Source organism: Taudactylus pleione, unplaced genomic scaffold, assembly GCF_031769625.1.
Source record: "Taudactylus pleione unplaced genomic scaffold, aTauple2 ptg003137l, whole genome shotgun sequence".
NCBI lineage: Eukaryota > Metazoa > Chordata > Amphibia > Anura > Myobatrachidae > Taudactylus > Taudactylus pleione.
In genome coordinates this window covers 1,916,668-1,935,463 of record NW_028287496.1, presented here as the reverse complement: position 1 = coordinate 1,935,463, position 18,796 = coordinate 1,916,668, and the positions used below count along the sequence as shown (strand labels likewise).

Here is an 18,796-nt window from a genome sequence, read left to right as displayed (position 1 = left end):
GTAGACGTTGGTGTGAGGAGGTAACTAGATGTGGTGGGCAGATGAAAGAAGCTCAGGATGGGGGCAGAAAAGACAAATAGACGTTGGTGCGAGGTGGTAACTAGATGTGGGCATATGAGAGGAGCTCAGGAGTGAGGAAGAGAAGTCCAGTAGATGTTGGTGTGAGGAGGTAACTAGATGTGGTGGGCATATGAGAGGAGCTCAGGAGTGAGGAAGAGAAGTCCAGTAGATGTTGGTGTGAGGAGGTAACTAGATGTGGTGGGCATATGAGAGGAGCTCAGGAGTGAGGAAGAGAAGTCCAGTAGATGTTGGTGCGAGGCGGTAACTAGATGAAGCGGCAGCTTCTCTCGGTTGAGTGACTGGGAGATAATTTACAGATTAGGTTGTCTATGGGGATAGATTTAGAGTTTGTTCTGTAGGTTACTGGGAACATTTTGCGATAGAGGGCGGCTGCTAACCTTTTGCGTAGCATTATATTGAAGTGGGGACAGTCTGGGGAGGAAGACCAGTTTCCTGAGTAACTGTACTCAAGTCCAGATCTGAGGAGTGTAGATTAAGCCCTTAGTGTCATAATGGTGCCTATTGTTTCTATATGTAATGTATATGTAAATGCAGAATTATTTGCTATGTGATTGGATGGCAGCTCAGATGGGGAAGTCGGGTTTAAACAGTGCATAGGACCTGGATGTGGTGTTTGTCCTGTGATGGAAGACTTGCGATCATGATTTCTGCTGTAGTTGTAAATAGCCTTGGGCCACAAACATCTGGATAACGCTAGTGTTACATCTCTTCAAGGTGGACTACAGTCAGTGGGGTCAGTGGAGCCAGGTGTACGGTAGCCCCCAACAATACGGGCAATATGTGGCCAATGGCTGGCAAGTGCCATCATACAGCATGTATGGCCAAGCATGGAACCAGCAAAGCTTTGGAGTAGAGTAAGTCTGGTGGTGCATTGTGGGTAACAGGATTTTTAACCCTTGTGCTGTGACCGGTTTCCTTATCTCCCTTGTATTGTAGACCATCTCAATCCGCTACATGGATGGGTGGATTCAGCAGCCAGCCTCCACCACAAGCACAGGGCCCGCCAGTGATACAAAACCCCTCAGGGTACAGTATGGCCAGTTACCAAACACAGTGAGAAGAACTTTTCCAATTGTCAAAGTTGTACGCTGGCTCATTTCCCGGAGGATAAAAACTGTTCGAGGGCGCGATGGGAAATAGAAGAAGAGAGGGGAATATCCACAGACACAATATTTATTTCAAGCTGAAAGCGTTTCTGAACCTTTAGCTTTACTCGGCTTTAAAGGACATCTTTCTAAATTTTTGCTTTTTAAGAAACCCCTGCCCCCTTTTTCCCCACCCTGGAGTTCAGGACAGGTCTTAAAATCCAAATTTCTTTATGTACATAATAAAAGCCATTTGAGAGAACTGGGTAGAGACCTGTTTAACTAATTTATCCAGTTGGCAAAACTTCTTGTCCGGTTTTAGTTCTTGTTTTTACTTTTTAAGTCTTCAGATGATTTTTAACGAGTCCGGGTTTGTGTAAGTGCAGACACGGGGAGTGTGCTGTTCCTATCCCTAATCTAATTTGTAGATTGTGCTGCTAGTTTCTAAGAATGAATTGCTGTAACACGGCGGAATAGACTAACATCTGGTCTAGAGCAGACAGCGCTGCCGGCTGAGCGAGAAGAGCCGGCTGAAGGATCTGATTGTCTTCTCAATAACCGCTGAACAGCTCAGGCCTCTTGTAACCAACATGACCTGCTCTCCTTCAGTAGCAATATCTATCTTTTGTGTATATACTAGGAAGGTTTCCTACAAGACTGTACTCGTGTGCGTGCACACACAACCGCCTACCGAGCACCTGGTACTCTACATCCAATCTGGCCGTCTGGCGCTCAGTAAACGGCTCAGACATCTTGCAGCTTTATTTTCGTACCCCCTTCCATCCCCCAGAACTTCTTGGGTATGAAGGACACTGTTCACCGTGCACCTTTCACTATTCTGATTTTTCTTCCTATTAATGGGACACCTTCTATGTACATAAGCTTACCCAGCATGCTGCACTGTAGATGTGTTTTCTAGTCCTAATGGTGTTTCCAAAGTTAACTTTCGTTTGAAAGAGGTCAAAGAAAATAACCTTATTCCAGGAGAAGCCTTAATTTCAATTTTCTAAACATGTTTATTTTTTGTCACTCTCCTACTGTCACTAATTTAATTTGCTATGTAAATTCATTGTTTAAAAATGTTAAGTTTTTGTTTGTTTTATTTTATTTAATTTTGTTTTGTTTTTTTACTTTGTGTAGCTTCATCCTGAGCTTTGTTTGGGAGGATTATTAATATTTTTTTATTTTATTTTAATCCCCCGCTTCTTTCTAAAGCTAATGTGCTAACAAATCCTGTGACATGTTGCATTGTGCCGTGTTACCGGAGGAAGTTTGATGGACAGAATGTAATTTCTGGATATACTTCGCCGCTGCACGGTTTGAATGTGGCGGCCGTGTGGTGTCAGTCTGTGCGTGGGAGAGCAGGAAACACACCATCTTTCCCCTCAACATTTTATTTTTTTTTTGACCCATTTCTGACCTCCAATAAATTTTTAATGATAAAATCAAGACCTGGAAAATTATTTTAATATTGCCTATAATTTGGCCAGTGTATGAGGGTGGATCAGCAGCCTGTTCTTCATTTTTTAACACTTCATTCATAGAGGACATACACAGGGTTTACAGGTATGATCCCCTCTCACAGCTGCAGGGGTCGTTATTCATTTGACCTTGTTACATTAATCTGCCTCTGGTTTGGATAACATGCAGAGCTATGTAATATTACGAATAAACCTATAATTATTCAGGAACAAATGGCTAGCACCTGACTGGAAACGTGCCATCTAAACTGATTACAATCTATACATTCTCAATGCTCTCTTATTGATCCAGTATGTAGAAATGGAATAGAGAGTAATAAGTTTATCGTTTCTGAAGCAGTTTATCCAGTGCTAGATGTTCATGCGTTGAGCGCAGCCCTAGCTAGCCTCACAGCCATTGAGCATGTGTCTTTTAATATTAAAGGGTTTAGCAGCCCTCAGAAAAGGGGAAACCTTTGTGCAGTGATGTAGTTAGCGTCCTGGCTCCAGAAACCCGATGCCAGCAGCTGCGATCCCTGCGGTGAGTATTCGGCTGCAGGAGGGAAGGGTTAGAACACTTATCTGCATGCGTCTTGATTTCCACCGTCAATATTCAGGCACCTGAATTCTGACTGCCGGCATTATGTGCATCGGGATCGCATACCCAACCCATTGTGTCATCTACAAACTGCAAAAAGGTGACCTATTTCGCCAAGAGATTTACTTTGTACAATAGCTACATCCTTACCTACCCTCCAAAGCCTGTCCCGACACACATCACACCCATGGTCCAAAACACAAACTACTGGATGGCCGCAGTGTCCCGACCACCTAATGTTGGAGCTGATTAATTCCTATCCAAAGTTGTTACAGTAAGTGTGTCTGCACTATAATAAATCTATATGACCCTAATCTAAACCAGCAATAGTCCTTTGATAACCTGGATGGTTCAGGACTTCAATGCGAAACGCCTGTCACTGTGGCTGCAGCTCCTGCCAAATGAGGTCCAAATCCCTCCTGAATCTCATTGGCCCAACTCCTCTATGACTCCTGGAGATTAAAATAACCCCTATCTTGGGATAACTACTATGCGGGCCAAAATTATCTGTCACTATAGCTGAATATCCTCCTATATCTATAGGTCTAGCCGATCTAGCCTTCCATCCTGCGCCCATCGGATGACATCTGTGAGCTGGTTTCTCCACTGAAATAACTCCATACAGAATAATTCAATCTCTGCAATTTCCCAGAAACATCACGAAGAAAGGTGACCTAACAAAACTTAACAATGTATCTATTCAACTTCAAACTCTAGAATCTAAATAAAATCTTCCCCCAGATCATGCAGCAAACTCTTGGAGGCCATGATGGTGGTGTCTGAACTTTCACCTCCTTTCCAAACAGCTGCTCCTCTCACTAGAGGTGGACAGGATACTGGTCTTGATGGTGATATTTGTGAGAACCCAGAACAACATCTCAAAACTCCAAAAAGGAGACTTTTATGTCTGACCTGGTTGTCCTTCTCTTCGAACTCCATAGGGGACACAGGGACCACGCTTGGTATAGGCTGGCAGGTGGAGTGTAGGCACCAAACAGTTCAAATCTTCACACTCCAGCAGCCCCGGCTTCTCCCCCTATACCCCAGCTACAGGCAAGCCAGTCAATATAGCAAGCCCAAGGCAGGAGTGGGAAGAAGGGAGACCAGCACACACAGAAACCCGCACCTGAAGAGACATGGGAACCAAAAAACGAGAATCCTGTGAAGCCTGGTGCGTAAGGGTGGGCACCCTTTGTCCCTATGGAGTTCGATGAAAAGGATTTAACCAGTTAAGACAAGTCTCCTGCACTCTCCATAGGGACACATGGATTATGCTGGAACGTCTCAAAAGAATACCCCTAAGGGAGGGGACATTCTTAAGCTGCACTGTGTACCCATCACCCAAAAACCACATCTGCTGAGGTGAAGGTGTCAAAGGAATACAAATGAAGACGTGTGAACAGGGAGACCAAATGGCAGCTCTGCGAAGCTGCTCCTTAGAGTCGACACGCCGAGCTGCCAAAGAGGTACCAACCGACCTGGTGAAATGAGCAGTCCCCACGGCTGGGGCAGGAAGGTCCGCCATCATGTACGCGTGGTGGATGATTAAATGGAGCCATCTGGCCAAGGTCTGTTTTTGTAGCCGGCCAGCTCTGCTTATGGAAGCCATAGAGGATGAAGAGGGAATACAACTTCCGGCTATCCCTGGTACGTTCTACATAGATCCAGAGGGCCCTCACAACATCTAAAGTGGCCGTCTCAGCCAAAACTTTCTCAGACTTAAAAGCCAGGACCACAACCTCCTGATTGAGTGAAATCTAGAAACTACCTTCCGAACGTAGCCTAGCAGAGTCCGAACAACGGCCCGGTCCAAGTGAGACCAGAATAGGAGAGCAGCACGACAGTGTGCTCAAGTCTGACACTCTCCGAGCCGAAGCAATAGCCACATGAGCCAACAAAGGTTCACCAAGTCCAAAGGTTCAAAGGGAGACGACTAAAGAGCCCGAAGCACCAGGGCCAAGTCCCACGGAGCCACCGGAGGAATAAACTGAGGCTGTACTCCCTGAAAAAGTACGAACATCAGGCATCAAGGCAATTTGTCTCAGTGAACTGAAAGTGCTGAAACCTGCACTTTCAAGGATGAAAGGCGAAGACCCAAATCCAGACCCTCCTGTAGAAACGAGAGGACTCTGTAAAGCCGGAAGAATCTGGGGTTTAGGCCCCTAGAGGAACACCAGGAGAAGTATGTACGCCAAACCAGATGATAAATTCTAGCGGATCAGGACTTCCACGTGTTCAGCATGGTACTAATGACTTATCGTGAAAATCCTTTAGCTCTCAAGACAGATGTCTCAAGAGCCACCCCATCAAAGCGGTTCGATTGAGGTCCGGGTGGAATCGCGGGCCCTGAGCCAGAAGATCCAGCAGTGGAGGAAGACGCAGTGGGGCATCAATGGAGAGGCTCAGAATATCTGCATACCAAGCCCTCCGCGGCCAATCGGGAGCTACCAAAATCATGGTGCCACCTTCTAACTTCAGCTTGCAGAGAACCCTTGAAAGAAGCAAGATCGGAGGGACTATGTACATGAGATTGAAATTCTACCGAACCGCTAAGGCGTCCACCAGAAGAGCTCTCGGATCCCTAGCGTGAGAGCTGTACCTTGGTTCCTTGTGGTTGTGCCGAAATGCCATCAAATCGATGTCCGGAAGGCTCCATCGATGAATCCGAAGTTGAAAGACATCCAGATGAAAGGCCCACTCACCTGAGTGGACGACCTGGTGGTTCCAAATTCTGGACCCCCGGAAAGGCTGCCAACAGAGCTGGTATATGACTCTCCACCCAGCAGAGAATACGACTCACCTCCCCCATGGCGCCGCGACTGCTGTCTTGATGGTTTATGTAAGCGCCATCCGTTGCGTTGTCAGACTGAACCTTGTCTGGGCAATGCCGAAAGAGCTGCTGAGCCTGACAGTGCCCTGTAGACAGCTCGAAGTTCCAGGACATTGATGGGAAGGCGGCTCTCCTAAGCCGGACATCAACCCTGGAAGGATTGTTGGCAGGTAACTGCTCCCCACCCATGAAGACTTGTGTACGTGGTGAGGAGGACACATTCCTGAATCCATAGGGGCGACCCTGGTCTACATGAGAGTCCTGGAGCCACCTCACGAGGTAGAGACAGACCTCTCAAGATAAGTATGATTGTATGCACCTTGATTTGGTGATAAGTTCCATCGAGCAAGAATTTCTGCCTGGAGAGACCGGGAGTGAAACTTAGCGTACTCCACCATGTTGAAGGTGGAGACAGGTGAACCCAAGATCTGCATGCAGGTGTATATTGTCACCCGGCATTGAATTAAGAACCTTCAAATCCTGTCTTGCATTCCCGAATTTGGTCTGCTGGGAGGAAAACTCTGAACCTTGGAATCTTAACAGGACCTCCAGATGGAGCATCTCCTTGGAAGGAGACAGGAAGGGCTTCTTCAAATTGATGATCCATCCGTGCGATTGGAGAAGATCTATTGTCAGACGGAGGTGTGCCCTGTGCATGTCCGTAGATCTGGCCAGGATAAGATCTTCGTCCAGGTAAGGGAAAACTCTGATATCCTTGTGCCGTAAGTGAGCTGCCATGACTCGTAATAACATGAGGAGCCGAGGAAAGACCAAAAGTCAAAACCCGAAACTGGTAGTGTTCCTCTTAGACCGCAAACCGTAGGAAGCGCTGGTGACTGAGCCGGATAGGAACTTTTAAATAGGGGTCCTGGATGTTCAAAGAGGCCGTGAAATGATGGAGCACAAAGACTCCATACGGAACCTGTAAATACCTGTTAAGGGATCTGAGGTTGAAGATTGGACGGAAGGAACTGTTCGGCTTCTGTACAAAGAAGAGGTTGGTGTAGAAGCCTGAGCCAGGGGGACAGGAACAATTAGCCTGGAGGCTAGCAGAGAGTGAATGAACTCCCTCAGTGCTTTTGCTTTTCCCAGATTCCCTGGAAGACCTGTGGGAAAAAACCTTGCAGGTGGACAGTACCGGAACGACAAAGCATAACCCTTCGAGGCTACACCACATACCCAGGCGTCTTCCATGGCCGCCATCCAGGCCTGCCCAGGCAATTGGCAGGCTTGTCCTTTAGCTTAGTAGCCGGCCATCTGGTAGGCCTGGACTGCTTGCTTCTAGGCTTGGAGGTCTTAGAACCCTAGAATCTAGGAAAGGGAACCAACTTCCGTCGGATCTTTAACGGAGGCTATGTTAGGAAAAGTAGGGGTAAAATTCTTGATAAAGCGGGCAATATGCCCGTCAACTGGGGGATGAGACTCCCACTTGTTATGCTCTTCAGGACGAGGATCTGACCGAGGTCACTGACATCTGGGGGTTGGTGGAGCTGTACAGCGCAGGCATCCTATAGGATGCACAGAGCTGTCTACTCAATATAGAAAAAATAAAGTGAAAAAAAAATCTGAGGCGGCTGCAGCAGCTCCTCTCTAGCGGTGCCTGCTCCTGCGGCTCCAAACTTGACTGGGCTGCCGGAGGCAGAGTATACGGGAGGAGGAGCCTTGGTTGCTGTAGTGTGAAGATTTTAACTATTTGGTGCCCAGACTCCACCTGCCAGCGTAGTTGCTGTGTCCCCTATGGAGGATGCAGAAGAAGGTAGTATGTGACCTCCACAGACTCCACACTTGCCATTACAACCATTACAAACTGCAGCTGCCTTAATAAATGTCTTCCCAATTCTCACTTACATAAACTACCCCTACTTTCAGTATAGTGCAGTTTTCCAAACGCTGCCATACAGTCCAAGTTTTAAGGATATCCTTGCTTGAGTCTAGATGGTTTAATCAAATGGACTGAGGTACTAATTAAGTCACCTTTGCTCAAGCACAGATATCCTTAAAACCTGGCCTGTAATGGCGGAGTTTGGGGAACCTTTGGTATAGTGGATGAGCAGAGAAATCATCCTGGAGAAAGTAAGAGTTTCCAGGACTGGACAGTTCTTTGTGCTGCACATTATCATCTCTCCCCCACCTGCACTACCACAGGAACCCCTTCACCAGCAGCATGCCGGGAGCCAGGGCCGTAGTGATGCACACAACTGGTCACTCACCGGCTTATGTCACTCCTTAGTAATGCCCTTAAAATATTTGTTAAAATCCTGACAGACTGAACTAAGGGCCTGATACGGAGATGGACGGTATTGCTCAGCTGCAGGGAAGCAACAGTGCTATACTGTCCAACTAATATTCTGATGCAGCAGGAGGCGACTGTAGGAAAATGACTCTTCCTGTCCGTATCTGCGATCAGAGTGCTTCCTCAGAGTGGGCAACACACCGGCTCAGTCGGGGTCAGGAAAATAGGGGCCAACCACGCCTCCCCTCTACCCCCAAAACCCTGCGGCTTGGGTGCACAGCGTGTGATGATGCAGAACTCGTTTAGCACATGCTCATAATGGGTCCTGTGCATGCGCAAACCTCCAATCACAGATGTGCGCAAACCGTCAGTACATCTCTGATCCAGACCAAATTCTCATCATCGTTTATAGTGGCGAGATCTACACCTGAATAATGACCATATTCTCTATTTCAGAATTCCATACAGTCTCTCCCCAGCATTCAGTCAGTATGAACCACCTCGCTGCCGCGGTCATGTGGGCTATAACTGCTGCAATATGCACTTTCTCTAACCTGATTACATCCCATGCGACCCTGTCCTCCTCCGTCCCCCAGTGCTTTCAATGGAAACCATCCTGCACGTGTACGGACCTGTTCCTGCGGCTGGTCCAGTCCCCAATGGGATGTAGCTGTCTCTGACCACTGACAACACTGCGAGATGTCGGGCTACACGATACGCAATGCGCAGTAACAGCGAGATATCGGGATACGCAATGCGCAGTAACAGCGAGATATCAGGCTACACGATACGCAGTTCGCAGTAACAGCGAGATATGGGGTACACAATAAATAATGCGCAGTAACAGCGAGATATCGGGCTACACAATACATAATGCACAGTAACAGCGAGATGTCGGGCTACACAATACGTAATGCGCAGTAATAGCGAGATATCAGGCTACACAATACGTAATGCGCAGTAATAGCGAGATATCTGGCTACATAATAAGTAATGTGCAGTAATAGCGAGATATCGGGCTACAGTGTGACATGGGCCTCATTCTGTGTCATTCGCATGCAATTCAGATTTTCTTGGAGTTGGGCGATTTCTTTTTTCCTACTGTGCATGGGCAGAAAGTAGTAAAAACTATGGTACACGTGTTACACTGTCGCAGTACCAATTAAGACAGTTTCGGGAATGTATGGGCAGCTGGCTATTAACACACACGGAGATGGTCTGTCTTTACATAAAGTCGCAGACGTGTGACCACCAAAAGCTGCGGCTCTGTTCAACTAAGAATCAGAGCCCTGTGCGTCTTAACATCTCCCCTCAGGACACGGAATCTCTCTAGTTATAACCTCAAATGGAAACAAAGGAGATCAAACACTTTGGAAAAAGATTTCTCTGTATGATTTGTCAAATCTCAATGTCACAAACAGCCGGCTGATCCGGTCTCCTGGAGCCGTGCCGGCTGATCCGGTCTCCTGGAACCGTTTATTTATACACAATATTGTGGCTGGGCAGAATCACAGCATTAGCCACAATAGTCCTTTTTCAGGACCCCTAGTAGTGGCTCCTCTTTCTCTTTTCAACTATGTCCAACAGGTCCTCATGCACTCTGTTTGGAATAGTAGACCCCAAGGACGTCCTCTCCTATCGTGAAGTTGTAATGGGCCTCCCAGGCACCTTAGGGGCATACTTCACCCATATTGCAGCATCATATTCCCCACCAGTCACAACCTCCTGGTTTGACATCAAATCCCAATCTTTACACTGGCACGTGTCTTGGTGTTATGCAAAAAGCCTCAGCTACCTGCTTATGTACTCATTCCATAAATATTCAATACTCCTATTCACTAAAACTGAATATATATACTACTCCTATATCCCTCCATCTGATGCAGCCCTCACTGGTGACATCCAGAGTTGGATTCAAAGGTAGTTTGCTGCCCTAAGGATTGACAATATCCTATTGATTGGCAATAAAAGATAGGTGCAACAAATAGTATAACCTTGGCGCAATGTCCCTCAGAAGGGGAAAGGATGCGTTGGTAACGGTAAGGAAAAAAACATGAAAAAATAAAGAGGTAATAGTGGATTAAAATAAGCAATATAGATCTTGAAAATAATCAGGATGGGGGCGTGACCTGGCTGCCTAAATGATGGACACTATTTTCTCCTGGTCTGGATTGCCCTAAATGAACAGCTCCCAACCTGTTCAGATTACCCTGTTTGGCCATCCGTGGCCCTGGGAACCGTGGCCCTGAACACTCTAGCCACACTCCGAGCCCTTTGTGAACATCCTTTACAGCATATTGCTTTCGGTCTTGGGCGCCTCGCACCATCAGGGAGACGCCGGCACCATCTTGTAGTAAAGTCTCCCCTGATTGCTGCTGCATTCAGCGCCTGGAGCCCTGTGATCTCTCTGCTGCCGGTCACCGCTACCTCCACGACACCCTCCGAGAGGTTGCCGGTGTTAGCGCTGCTGCGGTTGCGACCTCCGGTGAAAGCTCCTGACGGCCGCGGCCTTTCTCTCTTGGGACTGCTCTCTCCCCGCGGCTGCTTTCTCCCCTGGACTCGCTGCCGCTCCTGTCCACCAGAGGTGAGGTGGGTGCTTTCCTGGCAACTATAGAGTCTCCCCAAAGGCCCTGACCCTGTACTACCAGCCTATATGAGGAGCCTTTTTAGGATCTATGTACCCTTCCTGCCAGACCTTTTGTTACTCTCAAGCTTATTCGTTTAAATGTTCTCCCTCTAATAACACTGTTCAGCTACTCAAGTTGCACTGTATTCTGCTGATCCAGTGTCTTGACACCCATCAGTGTTTTCTAACCCCCCCCAGCTGCTGTCTTCCACCACTGCAAGGATTTTTCTCTGCTAAAATGTCACCCTAACTGCATTAATGTACCCTATTGTGCTTCTCTAGGCTTTCTAACTTGTTTCATCGCAGCACTCTGGACTGTCAGTGTCTCAAATCTTCTTCTTTAACTGCTCAGCCTACTCAAGACGTTTCCTCCAACCGTACCTCTCACCACTACCATGAACAGATCTAACGCAAACACCAGAAAACGGGTGGGTGGTGACATCGCCCAACATTTCTCCAAAGGTGACAAACCGCCAACGATCACCGATCCACCCCCTGCCTTTCCCAAATAGGAGATGACACCTTCTCCAGCCCTATCCACCAAAGAGCACATTATGGCCTTAAAATCCTTTATCACAGACCTCAATGAATCTCTGGAACCTGAACTGGATAAAGCTGTCTCGTCCATCAGATCTATCCTCACTATCCGCCAGAATTTCTAAATTAGAGTCCCGTCAGGACACCCTCCAGAAGGCCCAGAACAAGACTCTCAGAACTTGATCATATTGTTCAAGATCTAGCTGATCTCTGCTAAAAATGAAGATCTAGAGAACCGTGAGAGGAGAAATAATCTCCACATTCGCAATATCCCAGAATCAGTATCCCCGGACAACTTAGAGACTTACCTTCACAAAATATTCTCTTACATCCTCCCCAATTTAGGCTCTCGCCAACTTCCCTTGTAGAGAGCTCATCGGCCCTCAGACCCAAACCTAGAGACGGCGACCCTCCAAGAGATCATAATCGTAATCATGCGCTTCCTGAGCTTTAAGGACAAGGGATGGGTCCTAGCCCCGGCACGTGGCAAACCGTACATCCTCTAAACACTAAACTTCAGTTATTTCAAGATCTTAACACCTGTCACGATCCTTAAACGGCGAGAACTACGGGATTTAACGAGTGCACTTCGCGACCGAGGGATTCGATTTCGCTAGGGTGTCCCCTTCAAGCTACTGGTCGATTTCAATAGTAAAACTTATCAAGGACCCCAGAGAAGGCAAAGACTTTCTTACTCATTTGGAAGACAGGCCTTCCTCCTTCCTCTACAGCGGATACTTAGCAATGTTCTCTGTCAGACACCTTAACTGAATCCTACGCGTGATCCAACGAAATGTCTCAAACCTAGGATTTTATGACTTTATAGCAGATGATACCCAGTTGCCCTCAGAACTACGTCTTAATGACCACCTTATATCCTTTTTAATAGCTATACCATTTTTTGTTCTGATATACGTAATGGTCTGCACTGTACCACTATGTTAAAACTTAGTTATGTTCTTATTTAATTGGTGTATACACTCTATAGCTTGTGTCTCCTTGGAGGTATCTGGAGCATCCCAGTGGTTAATATTTAAAACAAAAAACAATAAAATACCAGCGCTGTAATACACCACTATACAACGTATAATAAATTGGATGGTTCTTATAAAATAAATAAATATGTTTAATACACAATAACACAATAGTCAACAACTATATAGCATATAAAACTTCAATAGTTGGAACAGTATATAAACTAAAGTTCACATTGGACAACAATAAAGAAAACCGTAACGTCTCAGTTATATTTACTCTACTCCTTGGTATACAAGACTCGTGGGGCAGCACAAATTACCGGATTGGGAAAGCAAAGTTTCATTCAGTCCTTTAGCAGATTTACCGCAAAATATAGGATGATGTAGATCCTCCGGATGCTGTTAATTGCTGCCAATGGCTGGTATAATTCATTCCAGAGTCGAATAGAAAAACCAAGAGGAGTTTAAGAATGGTATGTCCAAGGATAGGTATAAAAGCGCTCAACGCGTTTCACTGGAAATATTTAGGGTCCAGCTTCCTCAGGAGCATATAGTGATCTGTCCAAATGATCTTTTTATACCTATAGTATGTCCACTCATTAAATGCATCTGTGTGCAATTAACATGCAAATAATAGAACCGTCCAAAAACTTAAGAAAATAATTCATCTCATAGGAAGGCAATCCCATTTATTCATATAATGTTAATAATACATAGCTAAAACGATAGGTATATTACCTTATATTAGGTTTATTTAGAAGACTGCATTCCGGAGGTCCGATCACGTAACCCGGAAGTACCGCATTCAATGAAGAAGAGTGAGGGAACGTAGTCGGATGGAAGGAATCGTGGTCGCGAGTCACGTGATCGCCGTTCACATGATCGTGAAACACATGATAATCCCAATTCATCAGTGATAACAATAGTCACAAGAGTATTTATGTTCTCATTGTTGTATCATAATAGATACAAACATCCGTCCACATGATCGCACTGGTCACATGACCTGGGAGATTCCATTCCCATATACAAAGTGACAAGGTATAATAAGTGATGCTTGTAAATTCACACATATAGACCTAAATATAAATGGCACAAAAATACCACTAATAAACAGTATAAATAATTCATAATTAATATAACTATTATATATAAATATAATTTTAAGTTATTCAAGAAAAATATGTAAAGAGTGGTTTAACTGTTAAATATGTATAGAACCATATATACATATAGCCCTTCTCAAATGGCATATGAATATGGGATTTAACTCCATATAAATAATACCATTAAATACAATCCGATAGATTATTACCACCATTGATGATATTCTATGTGCCTAAATTAAGGACACCATACACTAGAGTATAGGGGGGTCATAATATTACTCCCACCAATAGAGCATATCCAAAGAAGGAAGAATCGCGCACAAAACAATGAACCTGTTGACTTATCAATAAGAAGACTAGCTAATGTTGAATTACTGAATTCAGTTCTATTGTTTCATTCAATCCATCAGGATGCAGGGAATTGAATTTAAGCATCCAATATACTTCTCCTACAACAAAGTTTATTGAATCTGTTTCCACCACGTTCCATGGGGGGGATTTATTCTAAGCCAATAATAGATAAACAAGCTGGATTGCTATCATGTTGCTGAATAAAGTGTCTTGAGACACTATGTAGTCTGTTCTTATTCAAAATATTCCTGCGAAAATGGCTAGGTGCCAGAATTAGTTTTAAGGGATCTATTTTTCCGAAACGTAACAAGTGGCTTGGTTGGAAGAATATTTTGTAATATACTATCCTGTCTAAGGAGTCTGTAGTTCCTAGAGATCTTAATTTCACTAGAGCTGTTATATTTACACACAAAGGCCATTTCTCTAGTGTCCCTTATAGTTGTATCCTGATTAGGGGACCCCTTTTGTTTCTCAGAGTTCTTCAACAGATCTCTTCTATCCATAGAACAAACCTCTTTATAGGAATCTTCTAGTAATTTCTGGGGATAACCCCGTTCAATAAACGCATTAATCATGTCTTTAGCCTGTCAAGAAAAAGTGTCCAAATTCGTACAGTTTCCACGGAGACGCATTAATTGTCCCTTTGGTATATTTTGTTTCCACGGAGCGTAATGTGCACTCTTATAGTGCAAATAAGCGTTGGTATTCACAGATTTGGCAAAATTAGATGTGGTAATGACCTTCCCATCTGTCTCGAGGGTCACATCCAGGAAGTCAAACCGACTCCTGTTATAGATGTGAGTAAAGGTGAGATTAAAAAGATTAGAATTGAGAGAATCAACAAAGGAAGATGCAGAAAAAGTCCCCATCCCACATAATTAAAAGATCATCTATATAATGGCCATAGAAGACCAGGTTCGCCTCCCATGGGGCTCCGCACACATGTTGATCCTCAATGGCACCCATGTAAAGGTTGGCATAACTGGGAGCGAACCTGGTTCCCATGGCCGTTCCCATCACCTGTAAATAAAACGTGCCAGAAAAAAGAAAATAAACCGAATGGACTCGAGAATAAAATGCCTATGTTGCACCGAGAGGTCATCATCTCGTATAAGTCTATTACTTATAATTTCTAATCCTGTAGAGTGAGGAATGTTGGTATACAAAGCATTCACATCTAGAGAGAGGAAGGCATATGTATCCTTCCACTCAATAGACTGAATTTGATTGAGAAAATGGGTCGTATCTTTGAGATGTGACCGCAAGGTGCATACACGGGGTTGATGATATGAATCAAGATAGAAAGATAGATTAGAAGTTAAAGAATGAACACCAGAAATTATAGGGCGCCCAGCAGGTGAAGTGAGGGATTTGTGAATTTTAGGAAGAAAATAAAAAGTGGGAATGGTGGGGTAAGAAGGAAACAGGAATCGGTATGTCTCCCTAGATATGACCCCCGAGTCAACCGCAGAATCAAGCAATGATTTAAGATCCAAAGAAATTGGACCAGTGGGGTCTTTTGATAAAGTGGTATAAAAATTAATGTCATGGAGTTGTGTCTGTGCTTCTGTGATGTAAAGAGCATGATCCATAACAACAAGACCCCCGCCTTTATCGACCTCCTTAATAATAATTGATTCATCTTTTGTGAGTGATCTGAGAGCCCTTTTTTCCTGTCTAGATAGATTAGAAGCATATCTAGTACTGCCTTGTTTTTGTACACACACATTTTTAAAATCCTCTAATTTTATAAAAGGCTTCAATATTGCTGCTCTTAGCACGAATGGGAAAAAAAATCAGATTTGACCCTGAAGGCAGTGGTATCTCTATTGCAATCAAAAACCTTTTTCATTTGAGTATCCGTTATTCCAAGACCACTAGATCCAGATGTTTTGCTTTCTTCCCATAATTCTTCTAGGGTTGAAAGCAAAACATCATCTGTACTATCAAGTACAATAGGTACAGAAGGGTCTCTCAATTTGTGAAGATGTTTATTAGCAAAAAATCTCTCCTTCATTGAATGCTGTACTTCCGGGTCACGTGATCAGATGCGAACACGTGATCAGACCTCCGGAATGCAGTCTTCTAAATAAACCTAATATAAGGTAATATACCTATCGTTTAAGCTATGTATTAACATTATATGAATAAATGGGATTGCCTTCCTATGAGATGAATTATTTAAAGTTTTTGGACGGTTCTATTTGCATGTTAATTGCACACAGATGCATTTAATGAGTGGACATACTATAGGTATAAAAAGATCATTTGGACAGATCACTATATGCTCCTGAGGAAGCTGGACCCTAAATATTTCCAGTGAAACGCGTTGAGCGCTTTTATACCTATCCTTGGACATACCATTCTTAAACTCCTCTTGGTTTTTCTATTCGACTCTGGAATGAATTATACCAGCCATTGGCAGCAATTAACAGCATCCGGAGGATCTACATCATCCTATATTTTGCGGTAAATCTGCTAAAGGTCTGAATGGAACTTTGCCTTCCCAATCCGGTAATTTGTGCTGCCCCACGAGTCTTGTATACCAAGGAGTAGAGTAAATATAACTGAGACGTTACGGTTTTCTTTATTGTTGTCCAATGTGAACTTTAGTTTATATACTGTTCCAACTATTGAAGTTTTATATGCTATGTAGTTGTTGACTATTGTGTATTAAACATTTATTTTATAAGAACCGTCCAATTTATTATACCTTGTATAGTGGTGTATTACAGCGCTGGTATTTTATTCTGTTTTTTTACCTATATTTAGAGGTTGACATTCCCTTTACCAGCCGCTCTCATACAGCGCTTTGGCCTATCTATCTATATATATATATATATATATATATATATCTCTTTTTCCATTGTTAATATTTTAAAGGTTGGCTCCTTATTGGATATTTCTCCTCTTCCTCTGATCCACCTTTATTGTCTCCTTTGAGCCCCCCAACGAGTCCTCTAAGATTATTATTGTAAATTGTAATTTTTCATGGTTATTTCTTCTTCAGGGTCCATAGGCTCCACAGGGAGACCTTGGGGTGTAGGAATGGGAACCAATCTGAGCACCACACAGTTAAAGCTTTTCAGCTCCCAGGATGCATTGGGTCCACTATTGCTATACCCTGAGCCAGAGGCACCTCAGTTTCGTTGGTGCCCGGCCGGAGTCGGGTCACCATTTTGCAGGGGGGGCAGTTTAGGCAGCCCCTAAAGCTTTTTATTTATTTTCTTTAGTTTGATTTTACAAAGCATAGAGCGCGCAGCAACAGACTGTCCGTGCTGCCACTCCACCACCCCTTCGGTGCCGCAACGCCATTACTGATCTGGGGATCTCGGCGGACGTTCCGGTGGTCAGTGCTAGCTGGGCCCCCAGAGAGGATCTAGACTGCACCCGGACATCAGGGCACATGTAAGGTGGGTCGCTGCTTGTGGTCACCCACGCCTAATGGCAGTCGATACCTCCGGTCTCTGGACAGCACGGAGGTGGCAGTGTGTGGGCGCAGGCTCCGGCCATTGCGCTCCACTTGACTACCAGGGACAATTCAGTGCGGGAATTCAGCATCCCAGGGGTTAATAATCGGCCAGGGGGGACAGCTTCCCTATTTAAGCGTCTCCTCAACTCTGCTCAGCGCGCCTTTCCACTTCAGTCTGGCTTCCCTGAGCTGCTCTCTGGACACACCCCTTCTGAGGTCTCCGGCGGCCATTTTTTCAATGGTGCAGGCGCAGTTCTCCCAGGACAGAGCGTGGTCCGGTCCCTCTGCATATCTCTCCGCAGGGTCAGCGTATGTAGCGCTATTTCCTACCAGACACTGTATGTAGATGAGTATAGTGCCGCTTTGCAGCGTCTGTCCTGCATTGTATGTGACTTGTGCTAGTGCTGCCTGTCTGTCAGCTTATGGCGATACCCGTTCACTCATTCTGCCCTAATTCAGGTGGTGTTAGGGTAGTTCATGCTTGACCATATATATATATATATATATATATGTGTGTGTGTGTGTATGTGTATATATATATATATATATATATATATATATGTATATATTCAATATTTCTGAGGTCTGTCACATACAGTTGTGTGCTGCACTGTGCCATATTTTGGCAACAGGTTCCTGCAGCTTTCCCAAGCATAAGACAGGACCAGTATATTGCTCTTTGTTAGTATTTATACATACTCGTGGTTGCTTTGTACCCAGTGCTATATTGTGCGTCATTTACCCTGCAGACATGTCTGACAAGGGTAATGCACACATTCCTGTACCTATGCTGCAATCTTGCAGATTATGTACTGTGGTTTGGGAGGTGTTGTGTGAGGTGTTATAACCCGTCATGTGCCTCGAACCCCCCCGACATCAGTACAGGAGCCCCCTTGGGCGTTTTTTTCTCATATGCTGGCCTCCATTGTGGACCGCCTGGCGGTCCCGGCTGTTCCAACTATAGGGGTACAACAGCAGCCTGTCCCCTCCCTCACAGGGACTTCTGATTGTACAGACCCCTCCTGTACCGCAGAAGGCGGTCATTCCCACAGTGGGATTACTACAGGGTGGTACTCCACCATGGGTGGATGTGTTCTCTACCTCAGTACAGAGTCTGACTACGACCTCTACAGCCATTCAGACCATGTTGCAGAGTGAGAAACCTGTGCGACCAGCTAAGCGTTCTGTGTAGTCATCTCAATCCACACAGCTGTCAGAGTCTGAGATGTCATCTGATGATGGAGAGGTGACTGATGCCTCTAACCCCGACTCCCCTCAGTAAGAGGCGGAGCCTAAATAAAGGATTAATATTCCTACCTTGGTGCGTGCGGTCAGATCCACATTTGTTATAGAGGACGGCGAACCAGCACCTAAATCCAAACATCCCCTGTTTAAACAGATAAAGGTGTCTTCGGCAGTATTTCAGCATCCGGAGGA

General features: G+C 44.9%; 1 protein-coding gene across 2 annotated transcripts in view; it reads left to right on the top strand.

The window, feature by feature from the left end:
- Positions 1–2,611, top strand: part of TIAL1 (TIA1 cytotoxic granule associated RNA binding protein like 1) — a 54,835-nt gene extending 52,224 nt beyond the window's left edge. For both annotated transcript variants that reach the window (XM_088466458.1, XM_088466459.1), the window contains 2 exons: positions 796–935; positions 1,018–2,611. In XM_088466458.1, the coding sequence (XP_088322584.1) occupies positions 796–935; positions 1,018–1,138 (261 nt within the window). In that variant the 3' untranslated portion in view covers positions 1,139–2,611. The remainder of the gene's footprint in view (positions 1–795; positions 936–1,017) is intronic.
- Positions 2,612–18,796: the final 16,185 nt, after the last annotated feature.